Genomic DNA, 15,829 nt, shown 5'->3' with positions numbered 1-15,829 from the left:
GGACTGAATGAACTCGAGCTTATTTGCTACCGCAATAGATCTACGCTATTCGGCACCGGTTATAAGCGCACGCGTGCCCCTCGGTCGTCAATCTAAGAAAGACCGTCGCACTCATCAACTCTAAACTTAAAGGCGAGGAATAAACATCTAGATAAAGTTGCAGACAGTGACTTGCTTAACTTGAAACATTATATGAACACTCAAGTGGTAGGCATCTTCTAGACACATCTTAACGCATCGCGCGTGACACAGAGAATCATAAAGCCGCGTCTCGCGATTATGAGCATGAACAACGAATACAAAATTAATCCGTGCGCTAGAATCGCAATGATAGGACAGCATGCCGGCGGTTGCCGAAAAATAACAAGTAAACTATTCAAGAGTTCGTGGCATAACTGTCCGCTTGAAATGGCATCGGCTCAACTCCAACAAAACACAGAAAGGTAAACAAAAACCTCTAGTGCCTTTAGCGCGCGTAATAGAGTTTCAGTCGCACAATATGGCCGATGTCTCGGCACCACCAATGCCGCCGGTATAAGGTCTTGCCGTCGGAGAGGACTTCGTAATGAAGTTGTCTGAAGCGCCGAATGACTTTGTATGGGCTGAGGTACCACCGCATGCGTTTTGAAGCGACAAGCTTCACTACGAGGGTCGGAGCCGAGCTGCGCGTGAGCCGGAGCACAGACCTGATAGTTCTGCGCATGCGTAAAACCGAGTGACGTCACAGCCAAGGCCGGCTTCGCACCAGTATCGGCAGCAACCATCAGAAGCCGCAACTCCGAAACAGCTGAAGATGCTGCGATAGCGCTCGCTCGCGTAGGAACGAAAGCAAAATTCATATTTAGTGAAAACAAAACAGCCATCTACATTTACACAAAAGGTAGGATTGCACCAGAGGCGATGAGAATCCTGACCGGAAAACAGCTGCATAGAAAGGTCAGCCTAATATGGACTTAATAGTGACGCGCTTCTGTCCTGGTAACGAGGCGGCACGCGAGTTAGCCGGAGCTCTATACTTCTGGGTTACCGTGGAGCCGCCTGATTGCCAGAACATAAGAGAATGTCTATTACATTACACAGAAATAGTCGAAAATTATAGACAAACCAGATAGCTGGTGCCACCATGGATAAGCGTCTGAACAAAAAAGAGGCGGCCGCATGGCGGCGTCTACAGGCAGGAATTACATGCACCCCGTCTGGGCCTATCACGTCCAGAAAGACGAGAGACAGGACGATAAATGTAAGCAATGTTCTAGAGACGGACTCTATACCACGAATTTGAGAATGCACTAGCTCCCAAGGGGCTGAGACAAATATACTTAGTAGCGAAGCCTGGTAAACCCTCCTGCGGAGCGAGGACCCAACTCTTCAGAAGCAAGCCATCCGCCTGGAGGAAGAGGCAGAAAGGAACCTAGACCTCTTTGCCTATCGCTAATCGCAGGGGTCCCGGCCCCCGTCCCCTAGGCCTGCGTGTGTTGGTGATCGGATGCCGATACCAGCAAATGAGGAGAGTGGCGTTGCAGTGAACGAACACTTTCTTTAGGCTGACTTCCGCCTGAAAATGAACAAAGCGATTTGGCGATAACAGCAAGCCTGCTCGTCTTTCGTTGATCTCAGAACTCCTGTCGTAAGCGCCAACGCTCATTTTAATCGCGGAGGAGAGGAGGACGAGGAAGATGAGGAGGAAAGGCAGGGAGGTTAACCGGTAAAGGAACTGGTTTGCTACCCTGCACAGGGGGAGAGGGGTAGATGGGTATAAAAGTTGTGCGTGAGAGAGGGATGGGTTGATAGTACAGTTACATCACAGACATGTCACATCACATCACTTCACAGTCATATCACGTAACATAAAAATCATAGCCTTTCGATCAGTCCTGTGTTATTCATAATGCGGAGCAGTGTCTGGGAGGTCTTCACCACAGACGATCGCCGTGGTCAGAGACCTAGGATTTTAATTTCAGGTAGTGGGCGTCCATCTAGACGCTCCAGCGCACGGCATAGGCGCTGTCGTTCCTCGCACTCACAAAGAATGTGACCTATAGTCTCTTCGTACCAGCAGTTTTTGCATGTAGGGCTAGTTGCCATACCTATCACAAAAGAATAAGAGTTTGTAAATGCTACGCCAACCCACAGGCGGCACAGCAAGGTTTCTTCACATCGGGGGTAGGCCAGGTGGAAGCCGGAGCTTCAGGTCAGGGTCCAGGGATTTTAAGCGGCAGTTCGCAAACTGGTCAGAAGTCCACAAGGAGAGCGTTTGTTCTTGCGCAAGTGCGTGAAGCCTGCCCGCTGCGTCTGTCCTGGAAAATGGAATCAACACACAATCGCCGCCTTGGTGGGCTGTTCGTGCGACCTCGTCCGCCCGGAGATTGCCCGCTATGCCGCTGTGTCCTGGAAGCCATTGGTAGATGATGTCATGTCCTCCATTTATGGCATAGTGATGAAGTTGTCGTATTTCCGCGACGAGTTGCTCATGGGCTCCACGGCGAAGAGCCGCTTTTAAGGCTTGCAGAGCTGCTCTTGAATCTGTCAAAATAGGCCATCGTTGAGAGCTTTGCTGACTGATATGCCTAATAGCGACACGTAGAGCTGTTCTGCGGCTGTTGAAGAAGTACGGTGAATTGTCCTAACTTTTATTTCTTTAGTATGTGCGGGTAGGACCATGGAGCGTGAAGAACTCAAGGCATTCACTGAACCGTCGGTGTATATAGACGTGCATACGATTTGCATGGTACTCATGGAAGTATTCAAGAGTGATTTGTTTTAGTTCTGTCGGCGACAGCTCGACCTTCTTCCTGATACCGGTTATTGAAAGAACCACGTGTGGTTGATGCAGGCTCCACAGTGGAGAGGACGGTCTAGAAGCGGGTGTAAACTGGGACGGCAGAATAGCGCGATGCGCATCAACGGTCTCTGTAAACGATGTACGCTGGCTGGTAATAGGAATACTGGCCAAATGATGACAGGGAACCCCGGTGATGTGTCGGAAATGTGCCCTCAGGGCGTCAACTGTTAGATAGATAGATATTGGATGCTCCTGAGCAAATCAAAATGGTAGCACAGTAGAGGGACATTTCGGCAATTCAGAGCAGGTTCGCAGAGCTTGAGCTTGAACGCTCTGTAGAATTCCTAAGTTGGTTTTGCTGACATTTCCAAGTGCAGGTAAGCTGTACCGAATAAATCCCATAAATAATGCATGGTACAGCTAGAGCATCGACCGCACGGATGTTCCCCATGACGTTCCCCCAATAAAGGCAAGCATGTGAGTAATTCCTGTTAGCCTCTTTTTCATGAATGAAATATGTGGAATCCATGAAAGATTTCTGTCGATGATCACTCCCAGAAAGCGATGGCTGCTTTCGTAGGGTATTGCTTTACCATCAATGCGTACGGTGTAAGGTGACATGTTCTTGCGTGTAAATGCAATTAGCGAACACTTTTCAAGTGATATATGCAGACCTTGCAGATAGATATAGGACGCAACTATACTTGCTGCCTTTTGAAGCCTCGCTCTAACCTGATTCCCAGATACAGATGTCGACCGCATATATTGAAAGTTGCACCGACTGTGGTATTGAGTAAACAAGCCGGACAAGAGCAAGATTGAGGAGTGTCGGGCTTAGTACTCCACCCTGTGGGACTCCACGGGAAGTGAAATGAGGTGATGTTGGGCCATCCTCAGTCGGCATAAAGTGAGATCTGTTGGATAAAAAACTGCGTATCCCGCAAAAAAACACGACCGCCATGGTCAGCAGCTTCCAAGAGCGTCCAAAATGGCCTAATGAGTGACGTTGTCAAATGCGCACTCTATATCCAGGAACAACGCCGCGGGTAAGCGCTTCGAAATGTATTGGCGTTGTACAGATGATACCAGGTCCACCACGTTGTCAATTGAAGAGCGTCCAAGTCGAAATCCTCACATTATATCCGGATATATGCGGTAGTGCGCCAGGTAACACTCAATACGTGTAAGCAGCATTCTTTCCAGTACTTTACCAACGCAACTAGCCAGTGCAATTGGACGGTATGATGTCAAGTCCAGAGGCGATTTGCCAGATTTCCAGAGAAGAAAAACGACTGCACTTCCACTCGTCTGGAACTGTACCCTCACTCCATGATTTGTTGTAATATTCCAAAAGAGCGTGCCTAAGTTCTTCTCCAAGATTTCCAAGCGCAGTGTATGTTATACCGTCGGGACCCGGCGATGATGACCGTCTGCAAGAAGCCAGCGCAGCGTCAAGTTCTTCCACGGAGAAGGGAAGGTCCATTCGCGAATCCCGTGAAGCTGGAGCATCGTTGAAATGTAGCGTTGCCGTTGGAGTCGATTGGCCTGATACTCTAGCGCAGAAATCTTCTGCTACCTCGACCTCCCTACGTCTTTGATAGAGTGAGACAGATTTGAATGGGTAGAGCTGTTTAAGGGATGTTCAGAGACCACGAACGAAATTCCAGATGCGTGATAAAGGCTTGCGGGGATCAAGCGTTTCACAGAATGACCGCCAACGTTTTTCCTGCAGGGCTTGAACTCGGCGCTGAATTTTCGTTTGCAGGCGCCTCGCATCTCTGAGGTCGAGGCGAGACTTCGTGCGTCGGTAACTACGCTCTGCCCTCCGTCGTAATGCTCGCAGGCGCTGTAATTCCGTATCAAACTCTGTGTAGGTAGGCACTGGGGAGAAGAAAGACGTCGCGTTTATCATGGCCTTCTTAATTTTCTCTTCAATACTTGCAGACAGGCCTTCTGTGCAAGCATCTTCCATAAGTGCTTGAAATGCCGACCAATCGATGTGGCGTATTCGTGGGACAGACTTGGAAGTGGAAAGGCCATTAATGATCACATATGTAGGAACGTAGTCCTTCCGTGTGTTTCTATATCTACAAAGCATTGGACGTTGTTGGTAAGGCATCGAGGCACGTAAGCTAAATCAAGACAGCGGCTGTAAGTTGACGCTCGAATAAAGGTTGGTGTACCGTCATGAAGACATTGCAGGTCATGATCAGAGGCGAATGACACAAGTTTTTTTTTTACCTTGAGGTTAATTCGAACACTTCCCCACATCATGTGGTGAGCGTTAATGTCTCCTATAATGATCAAAGGGCCAGGTGTAATCGCCATCAAGTCGCTCAATCGTTTGGCGTAAAAATGACTTGATGGCGACATACACGCACCCACAAGTGTAAACGTGAGATTGCGCTTCTTCACTGTCAGGCAAACGTACTGGTTGTCGTTGCAGGGAGTAAGCGGATGGATTACATATGCGAGTTCTCGCCGAATAAAAATGATGACCTTGCAATTTCCTTGGTGCGTTGGAGATGCAAATGCCTCGTAGCCTGACAGTCGTAAGATCTTTGGTACATTCGGCTCACAAATAACGAGGATGGGAATGCGATTTGCATGAACATATTGTCGAATATCTGCAATTCGGGATTGAAGCCCACGGGCATTCCATTGAAAAATAGAGGCGTCCTTGAGTTTTTTTTTTTTCAATGTTAATGCTGGGGGAGCCATTGTGTCTACTACTGTAGAGCCGCTAGAACTGGTGTTAGCACGTCCAGTACATGTAGCGCATTCTGTGCTGCTGGTGTGTGCAGACTATATAGCACAGCGCGGATTGCATTCATCATGGTCGTGAGAATGGCAATTACCTGTAGGTCTTGGCCATGTTCCACATCATGACTTTTCTCTAGCTCGGCAGTAGGTGCGGGACATTCGGTTCGCGGCAAGTTTCCTGGCGCAGCGGACGTGGAAAGTTTTGGTAGCGGTGGCCAGTTAACGTCTGAGGCAGCACCTCCAGATTCACCACCCGTCGAGGTCCGTTGATTTACAACTGCAGGCATAGGAGTAGGACAAGATGCAGGAATGCTCGAGGCCTTGCTATCAAAATTAATTGCTTTCTAGATGATTTTCGGCGACGCGAACGACGCCGTCCCACCTTAGCAGCAGCCTCTCTGTGTGTAAAATGATCACGCACCATTTTCTTCAGCACTGCCCGTTCCGTGGCTTAGCGGGGGCAGTCCTTTAAGGAGGAGTCATGTGGACCGTGACAGTTGGCGCACGTCAGAACAATTACGCGGCAAATGTCGCCGCTATGCGACTCTAAGCATCTAGGACACACGATGGAATTTTTGCATTCTTGAGGCACACGTGAGCGGCAGGAGCCTTTAATATAAATCTGGGTGGATATTCCGCGACATTAAAGTTGTTAAAGCTGCATCCCGTTACAACTAGCATGAACAAATGAATAAAGACTCAATGAGTGTTCTATAATCACAATGGTAAGGCCGCATGTCGGCGGCTGTCAAATCGAAAAGTAACTATTTGAGTGGTTCACGGTACTATTATGGTACATGAGACGAAGCATGCCAAGTGATAATTTTTCTTGAGATAATTAAAAGTGTGCAAATTATTTTCGCATACTTTTCGCATACTCCAGTGCAACGTGCGCAGGATTCAGCAATAAAAGCTCAACACATGCATTGAACTTCCTTCACTTACACCAAAGGCTTAAAGTTGCTGCGAAAGCAATCGTATATATATATATATATATATATATATATATATATATATATATATATATATATATATATATATATATACTGCTTGCAAGGTATCGCGTGTGGCTTCTTGACAATGGCTGGTCGACTGAACTGATGTGCTCTCAATGGAAGCAGAAAGCATGCATTTTTCTTTTCAAGTGACAATATAGGTCTAGAAGTTTGCGGTTTGTTTCATGCACAACACAGTCGCTTTCAATAGCAGCCGATCTCCTCAAAAACGCAATCATTCGAATCATAAGCAGCAAACACTAATGAAGCACTCCTCACCTATATTAATGAGAATCGCTGGAAGGGGAAGTCCCTCCCGAGTGGCAACAATCTGAGATCACAACTGTCTCAAAGACCGGCAAACCTCCCGCAGTCTGCGTCCTGCGTGCAATGTAGCAAACTGTATTTGGGCATGCTGTAGAAGAAAATTCACCCATTGCAAAGGTGTGTTCAGGGCAATGACTTTTCCTCCGCAATACATGGATCTCGCCGTGGGTTTTCGGCGCAAGGTGCATTTCTTTGCATCATAAAAGAAGCCCCGGTTATAATTTACAATCAGTGCGAGCGTCTCCTGCTAGCGTTTAATTTAAAGGGGCAATAGACTACCGCGAACTACTGTCAAATAATGTGAAAGCCTTGCTAACAAACAAGGTAGCGACGATTTGCCATTGCGGACACAAGAACTGATTTCTTACGAATAACCACTTAGGTGCGCCACATAGAGTTGTAATTTCCGCTCTACTGCTCAATATTATATAAAAGGGTCTGGCCCGAGACCTGGAATAACATCTACAAATAATTTGCAGAATACACCACCATTTGAAAAACCAAAAGGTCCCGTGCCCAACGGTGAATGTCCTAGAGGAGAATATCAACAGGCTAGCTGAGCGGTTCTACGAATCAAATGCAAAAGACGTATTCTACCAATCCGATTCGGAATGGTTTATCTACATTTAATAAGCCAAGCATTACAACATGACAAGACTGAGTCTTGGGAATGTTCAAAGCACCGAAAATAACAAATCTACCACTCCTATTGAGTACAACCTGACTAGGGTAGCCGGTCACGAAACGTGCATCAGAGGGAAAGATGCTGCTTGCCCATTGAAAGTACTATCAGCGTGTAACAATCCGGACACGCATACCGCATACATACCATAAGCTAAACATTGCATAACTGAGTCAGACAGGCATGCATAACACAGCTGAACTTCTCAGTGAAGCGATATCCACCAGGCGAAAACAATGTGTTCTTATGAACTCGGCGCGTAACATGCTGATCTGCAATATTCGTAAGCAGTAAGGTTTCCACGCGATGTGAGGTCAAGCGTCTCTACACTTGTTAAATGATACGGATAGCGCTAGACGTGAAGGGAAGCTCAGAGGAAGAGTCCAGCTTGGGCTCTTCCTCTAGTCTCATAGGAGCCTTCTACAGCGATTCGGGCTCGCAGCGGTAACCCGATGAAGGAGCGACGCAGCAATTTGAGCAAGCACCCTCCTCAGCACTGAGTGGCCGGTGAACCGTCGTCAACGCGTCACCTATTCTCCATGCACTCTGCTTCACGTGACGTTTTTTCTGGCGTACTCTACACAGAAGTTTGCACGGTTACACCGGCAACAGTGATGTTTGTGGCTGCGTGGCTGAACCAATGAATGCGTACAAAAGACCTGCTGTGTAAAACTAAGCTTGGTTTCACCTAAGCAAAAACAGACAGTAGATCATTGGTAGGCGACGTGTTATCTGCTACTGTCGCTACCAATGAGAATGATATTTCAGTAGATGAATCCCCCCCTCCCCCTCCTGAATGTTGCATTATGAAGTGTATCATGTACGCTACACATTCTAACCTCGTGATATTTTATTTTGTGGGCTGATGGTGACAACAACCTTTTAAGTGCTATATCTTCCTTTCTTTGTGCAACATATTAAGATGCATAACCTAAGCGCAACACGTGTCATTCTGTCTATATACCTTGCACCGCCATTACGTCACGCGTGTGGAATCTTGTCTTGATATTTTTATGTCTAGTTGTTGAGAGTGGCTGGTCGCGTGTTCTTCGATTGTGCATGTATATAAGAAATGGGAACCGACAGCTTCCGACCTTCAGTATTATCTGCAAGTAAGTGGCACATCTATAGGTACAAGGATGGCCCCTAACAACTCCAACATCTTCATGCATCACATGGAGCCACTTCTAGCCTCCTGGATTCTTGGTTAAAGAATAACTGCGGAGAGATTTAGAGGTGGTACGGCTGGCTCACGCTACAGTCTCTCAACGCCACTTTTTTTTTTTCAGCAATAAAAGGTGAAGTCAGTGGGGGAGTGGTTCGAACGTTTCTGAATTGCACATATCGGTTCTACTGAGCCGTTCGGTGGTCCGCACTGTGACGATTGGCTAAAGAAAAACCAAATAGCACAGGCTTAGAGTTCACTCCACTCAGAGGATAGTATTCACCCCAACCTTCCTCTCTCTCCCGTTTTCTTTTCTTTTCTTCATTTTTCTCACAACCCAGCCAACCGTTCATTCTATACAGAATGCACAAAAGACAACCAAGGCAACTGGCGCTAATTGCAAGCTAAACTGCGTCTTTTTTATGCTATGCGCTAACTCTGAGTGCGAAGAAGTCTTACCTTCTAAAGCCTTCCCTCTTTAATACCCGCGCCTACACACGCCACATTCCCTACAACACCTGTTCGACTCTACGCTGACCGGGGAACCCACCCCGCACTGCGTTTGTCCGTTCTCTCTTGTCTAGTCTTGTTTCGAGTGTCCCCCAGTCTTCAACCTTCCAGATTTTTTCCCTCCACGTTTTCTTTTTTCAATTTGTTAAGAACTGTCCTTACTCGTGTCAACTTATTGCTTTCTTTGTTTTGTAGCAATGACTATAAAAAGGCAGTCCCAAGCGATGTAACACAGTCTTGATAAAGGTCGGGCTGCGTCCGCAATGTCGAAAACAAATCATTGTGTCTCTATGAAGTGTTTCCTCTCTTCAACTTTGAATTACGGCAGCCAACGGAAACTACTTCGTAATATATATATGTATATATATATATATATATATATATATATATATATATATATATTGTGGAAGAAGGCCAGGTCGAGACGGCAAGGCAAGGGATGCCGTGTCTGGCGTTTTACTCCGATGACAAAACCCAGGCGCGCGCCGGAGCCGGCGCCGCTGGACGATGATGATGGTATGTACAATTGAAAGAGGAAGATCATGGCATGTACAAATTAAAGAACGTTCACAGAAGGCTCACACAATCTGCCCGGGGGGTCGGAAGCGGCCAGCCTGGCCGCTCCTAACTAACCGAAACATCGCGGCGCACAAATCGTTTCAAGCGAGACACATGAACAATTTCAGTTCCACGGTGGCGTCGATCACCTGGGGGATTAACAGGCGTCACTTTGTAGTTCACTGGGGAAGTTTGGCTTATGACCTCATAGGGACCTACGTAACGGTGGTGGAATTTCTCACTAAGGCCAGGGGTGCGCAATGGTGTATAAAGCAGTACTTCGTCACTAGGACGAAAAGAGACCACTCGATGTGTAGAATCATAGCGAGTCTTCCGGTCTTCCTGGCACGCTGCCGTGTTGAGGCGGGCAAGATGACGGCATCTGGCCAAACGAGATAAAAATGGGCAAGTACTGACGTGGAGTAGTCGGGCGTAGAGAAGAAGGAAGCGTCGATAATTGTCGTGGGAGGACGGCCATAAACAAGGAAAAATGGAGAGTAACCGGTAGTTCGCTGTACTGCTGTATTATAGGCGAATGTGACGAATGGTAGAACAGAGTCCCAATTTCGATGATCTGGTGTGATGTACATGGATATCATGTCCGACAAGGTGCGATGAAATCGTCAGTGAGACCGTTAGTCTGGGGGTGGAAGCTTGAGGTTGTCTTATGAAGGGTGGATGACGCGTGAAGAACTTCGGCAACGACTTTCGAGAGGAAGGCTATACCGCGGTCAGTTATGAGCACCCGAGGAGCGCCATGACACAATACAATTGATTGCAAAAAGAAATTTGCTACTTCAGCGGAACCAGTCGGTACAGGTGCTGTCTCAGCGTAGCGTGTGCAGTGGTCGACAGCCGTTATAATCCAAATGGTTACCCCCATCGGAGAGAGGTAGGGGACCATATAATTCGATGCCGACTACGTCGAATGGCGTGGCGGAACAAGAAAGAGGTTGTAGAAGGCCAGCGGGCGAAGAAGTCAGCCGTTTGCGACGTTGGCACAGAGGGCAGGATGCGACGTATTTGGCAACGGTGGAAGATAAGCCAGGCCAAAAGAATAGTTTTCTCACGCGGTCGTAGGTTTTGTCAAAACCAAGGTGACCTGCAGTAGCGTCATCGTGGAGAGCCGCCAGTATACGTGGGCGAAGCACACGCGGCACTACTGGGATCCAGCGAGTTCCATCAGGGCAATACACATAGCGTAGTAGGATGCCATCTTCGAGCTTGAAATTGCGAAGCTGTCGGCGAAGCCTAGCATTGGGTGGGTCGAAACGCCGATAAGGCGGTCGATAACAGGACGGCAGTAGGCATCCGCTAATTGCTGCAAGCGGAGAGCGTGCTTGTTCTCAGAGAGAGAGAGAGAAAACTTTTAATGAGCATATAATCAGTAAATATTTGCAGGAGCTGGGTGGTCGGTGCCCCTAGTCCAGGGCTCCGCTGGCAGCAGCTGACTTGCGGACTAGCTGGATAATCCAGGCTTGCTGGTCCAGGTTGTCGCTGGTCAGGGCCGCCTCCCACTGCTCGTGTGTCGGGCATGGCACTATTAACGTTGGGTCAGGTTTGTCCTGTCATTCAGGTTTGTCCTGGTTTGTCCTCAGAGTCGTCAAAACAAACGGTTGTGATATACGTCGGGCAAAGAGACGGTCGGCTCTGGTCACAGGTGGTAATGCATTGGGAAGAAAAACAGCAAGTTGATTCCGAAAGGGGACAGCGAGAGAGAGCGTCGGCGTCTTGGTGTTGGCGACCAGATTTATAAGCGACGTCGAAATGGTATTCTTGCAGGCGCAGAATCCAGCGGCCAAGTCGGCCTGTCAAATTTTTGAGTGAAGACAACCAGCAAAGACCATGGTGGTCGGTCACAACTGTGAAATGCCGACCGTATAGGTAAGGGCGAAATTTTTGGACAGCCCAGAGGGCGGCAAGACACTCCTGCTCGGTAATGGTGTAGTTTTTCTCAGCTGGAGTCAAGGTCCGACTGGGAAAGGCAATCACTTTCTCACGCGATGTTGCATCTTGCTGCAGAAGTACAGCGCCAAGATCGTGAGCACTTGCATCGGTGTGCAGGATAGTTGGAGCGCTGTCACTGAAGTGGCCAAGAACAGGATCTGATGTAAAGGCCGGCTTTAGGTCATTAAAAGCAGTTTCTCAGGGTTCAGTCCACACGAAAGGGCTGCGTGCTTTAAGTTGCTCATGAAGTGGTGCTGCAATAGTTGCAAAATGCCTTATAAAACACCGGAAATAAGACGCGAGGCCGAGGAAACCGCGCAAATCTGTAGTCCGTTGTGGACGAGCAAAGTTCAAGACCGCGATGATTTTTTCAGAACCTGGGCCAATGCCGTCATGTCTGACAAGATGTCCCAATATTCTAATTTCCTTCTGTGCAAAGTGGCACTTCTTGGTGTTGAGCTGAAGGCCTGCCGAAGCGAGACAGGTGAGGACTTCATTCAGGTGCGTGAGGTGGTCATTAAAGGTTGCCGAAAAGATAACAATGTCATCCAAGTAACACAAACAGGTTCTCCATTTTAGGCCACGAAGCACAGTATCGATCAATCTTTCAAATGTCGCTGGTGCGTTACAAAGTCCGAAAGGCATAACATTAAATTCGTAAAGGCCATCGGGTGTTGCAAAAGCGGATTTTTCTTTGTCGTCCTCGTGCATAGGTATTTGCCAATAACCTGAGCGGAGGTCCAAGGTCGAGAAATCTTCGGAGGCTTGGAGAGAGTCAAGGGCGTCATCAATTCGCGGCGTCATATTCATCTTTGCGGGTAATTTTGTTGAGTGCGCGGTAATCAACACAAAAGCGTACCGAGCCGTCCTTTTTTAACTAGCACTACTGGGGAGGACCATGGGCTTGTTGAGGGACGAAGTATATTGCGATGGAGCATGTCATTTACATTTTCTTCAATTACTTTTCGTTCAAAGAGGGAAACCCGATAAGGTCGTCGACGAACGATAGAGTTACCTTCAGTAATGATGTGATGGTGCGCAACACTAGTCTGTCCGAGTGGTGTGAAAGTGGCATCAAAAATGGCTTGGTGGTGTCGAAGAAATGTCAGGAGTTCTTGGCGTTGGTTCGGCGTGAGTTTAGGATTAATAGTCTTTGCGAGAACAGAAAGAGAGTTGTCTGACGAAACACGTTGCTGAGGCGGAGTGGCGGTGAGCACCATCAGGGAAAAAGGTTGAACATCCACCATGCAATGCAGAGAAGTTCCTTTTGGGAGCACGAGGGATTCACGTGAAGTGTTAGTGGCCACTACTGTCGCTGAGCCGTTGTGGAACCGGACAAGACTTGACGGGAAGGCGATGCCGCGTGCAAGATGACTATATGATGGTGCTATAACTACGTCCCCATCAGTTATGTGGTCAGAAACGACAGTAAGCAGTTTTTCGCACTGAGGAGGCAAAACAGTATCAGCGGCGGCAACGAGGGGATGATGTCGTTCAGAAAAGTCAGATGAAAAATCGCTGTCTGTCATATGGATAACACGCTCACCCCAAGAAATTGATGCCGAAGCGGTTGACAAAAAATCCCATCCAAAAATAATCAGACGCGCACAAGGTGAGAGGACAGCAAACTGCACGTGATGGTGGATGCCGTCGATAACAACTCGTACGGTGAACTTTGCTGAAGGGCGCAAAGGGATGTCATTGGCTCCACGGAGTTCAGTCCCATCATATGGTGTTGTCACGTTTCGCAAACGGTAGCACAAATCAGCGTGAATGACAGAAATTGCAGCCCCTGTATCAATCAAAGCTTCGACCGGTAAACCTTCAGCGATAACAGCAATCACGTTATACGGGCGATCAGGAGGACTTTTAGTAAGTTCGCAGAGTGCAGTTTGACCTCCGGAAACTGCAAGACTTAGTTTTCCGGATGGCGGACAGGGAGAGTGGTTGCGGGGCGGAGAGGGGAAACTGAGCGGCGGTATGGGGAAAGGGACCGGCGTCGAGATACATGGGCATGGGCGCTATTTGGTTCAGATGAGGATACCGGCGGTGGAGAGGATCGACGAGGTGGGCTGGAAATAGGTCGCCGCTGATAATATGAGGGTACGTAACTTTCGAAGGCGTCGTAACCAAGCCGCTCGTTTTGAATGCGTCGACGACAGAAGCGGGATATATGCCCTCGGATTCCACAGTAGTAGCACACTGGGCGAGAGGGGCGCCAAGGTGCGTAATAGGGTGGCGTAGGCTGAGCCGTCGTAACGGCGTTGATGTGCTTGTAGGGCGGTGCCAATTGGGGCGGCGGAACAAAAGAGGGGGGTGATGCTGCGACGTGTGCGTAAGTCGATGCTGGGCGGGGTGCAGGAGGGTCGGACACCATAGGCCGAGTGACTGTTGCCAGCTCATCTTTGATGATGTTGCGGAGACCGGCATCATTAGAAGGTACCGAAGAATGATCGCACCCGTGTTGACAGACAGGCTTGAGGGCATGGAGCTCCTCCCGGATGATGGCTCGAATCAGTGCCCGCAGATCTAGGTCAGCAGAGGTCGGGCCAGTAGCAATGCCGGGCTGCAATCGGGAGGGCTGCAGCTTGTCGATACGTTGGAAGGTCGAAATAATGGCGTCAACAGTAGAAGGATTCTGGGCAATCAGGGTGTTATATGCCACTGAATTAATTCCTTTCACGATGTGGTGTACGCGTTTAGGTTCCGGAATGGTGGGACTAATACGCCGGAAAAGTGCAAATATATCCTCTATGTAAGACGGGTACGACTCACCAGGACCTTGGAGGCGAGAGGCAAGCTTATTCTTCGCGACCTCAGTCCGAACTGCTGGGTCCGCAAAATATTGGCGGAACTGCTCGTGTGGGCACAGTCGGAGGGGGTGGTGCAGCCGAGGTAGAGGGTGCTGCCGATTCGTGGGTACTCTCGGTAGTCATAACGATGGTGGCAGGCAGTAAACAGCGACCGGAACGTAGCTCCAGCGAGAGGCAGGGCATAAAACAGCAAGGGGATCAAGTCCTATCTCCACCACTTGTGGAAGAAGGCCAGGTCGAGACGGCAAGGTCGAGACGGCAAGGCAAGGGATGCCGTGTCTGGCGTTTTACTCCGATGACAAAACACAGGCGCGCGCCGGAGCCGCATAGCAACATTAGTGCGCTCCGGCTTCGCGGCGTCGTCTATCCGGATGCAAATTCTGTCCGTCGAATTAAGATTAGGGGGAAACAAGGAGCCACCCGGAGCTTACGCCAGTTCTCTCATCTCCCGCCCTCTCGGTCGCAGCTCCAGAAGAACGAGGCCAGAAGGGGAAAGATGAGAGCTCCTCGTGAATGAGAGAGAGAGGGTGCTCGCCCCATCGTGCGGGCGAGGGAGAGGTAAATGCCCACAATATGATTCGAGAACATAACGTACTTGGCCGCTTGAGGAAGTAGCCAACGAAGTGTACGTTTTATTTAAATGGGCAGCTTCATTGGACTCGACGTTTTGATCTGGGACCAATCACCGATCGAAACGTCGAATTGAATGAAACTGCCCATGGAAATGAAGCGGACACTTCGCTGTATATATATATATATATATATATATATATATATATATATATATATATATATATATATATATATATATATATATATATATATATATATATATATATATATAAACGTTCACTTCAATTGTGACCTGAAAACAGATAGCGGCCCCATTGCGCCAATTCTGAATAACACGTTGAACATTCCGGCGTGAGAAGTGGTCTATGCCCACTCGTGCGGGAACCATAGTGCCTCATCCTGCTCAAGACAATTTATCTAGCATATCTCCCATACTGATAATTAAACCAGTACACATCTGCATATTCCCGGATGGCACCTTCACCTGTCCGCTAGCAGATTCATGAGCGCGGAAGTTTCGCTTTTGTGAGAGCTTTAATACACTCAGCCTAATACAGGCCTGAACAGGGAGTCGTTATACGCTGAGCTGTGTGGCGCCAAAAGCTCTCATGGTTTTGTGCGCCATTGGTCTCCTCTCAGATATATCAGTGTCTATTTCGAAATGCAGGCTCTATAATAAAAAAGAGCTAAACTTCCCCTTCCGGCTTGGTTGTT

General features: G+C 48.3%; 1 protein-coding gene across 1 annotated transcript in view; it reads right to left on the bottom strand.

Annotated features, from left to right (window-relative positions):
• Positions 1-1,411: 1,411 nt before the first annotated feature.
• LOC146188614 (uncharacterized) overlaps positions 1,412-15,829 on the bottom strand; it is a 32,203-nt gene continuing 17,785 nt past the window's right edge. The window contains exon 2 of the mRNA XM_084605090.1: positions 1,412-1,555. Within this exon, the coding sequence (XP_084461216.1) occupies positions 1,412-1,555 (144 nt within the window). The remainder of the gene's footprint in view (positions 1,556-15,829) is intronic.

The sequence above is a fragment of the Amblyomma maculatum genome, chromosome 5, assembly GCF_055883805.1.
Source record: "Amblyomma maculatum isolate TAMU_Amacu chromosome 5, ASM5588380v1, whole genome shotgun sequence".
NCBI classification, from domain to species: Eukaryota; Metazoa; Arthropoda; class Arachnida; order Ixodida; family Ixodidae; genus Amblyomma; species Amblyomma maculatum.
The sequence above is the reverse complement of the archived record's forward strand: the minus strand, read 5'-3'. Positions and strand labels throughout refer to the sequence as shown.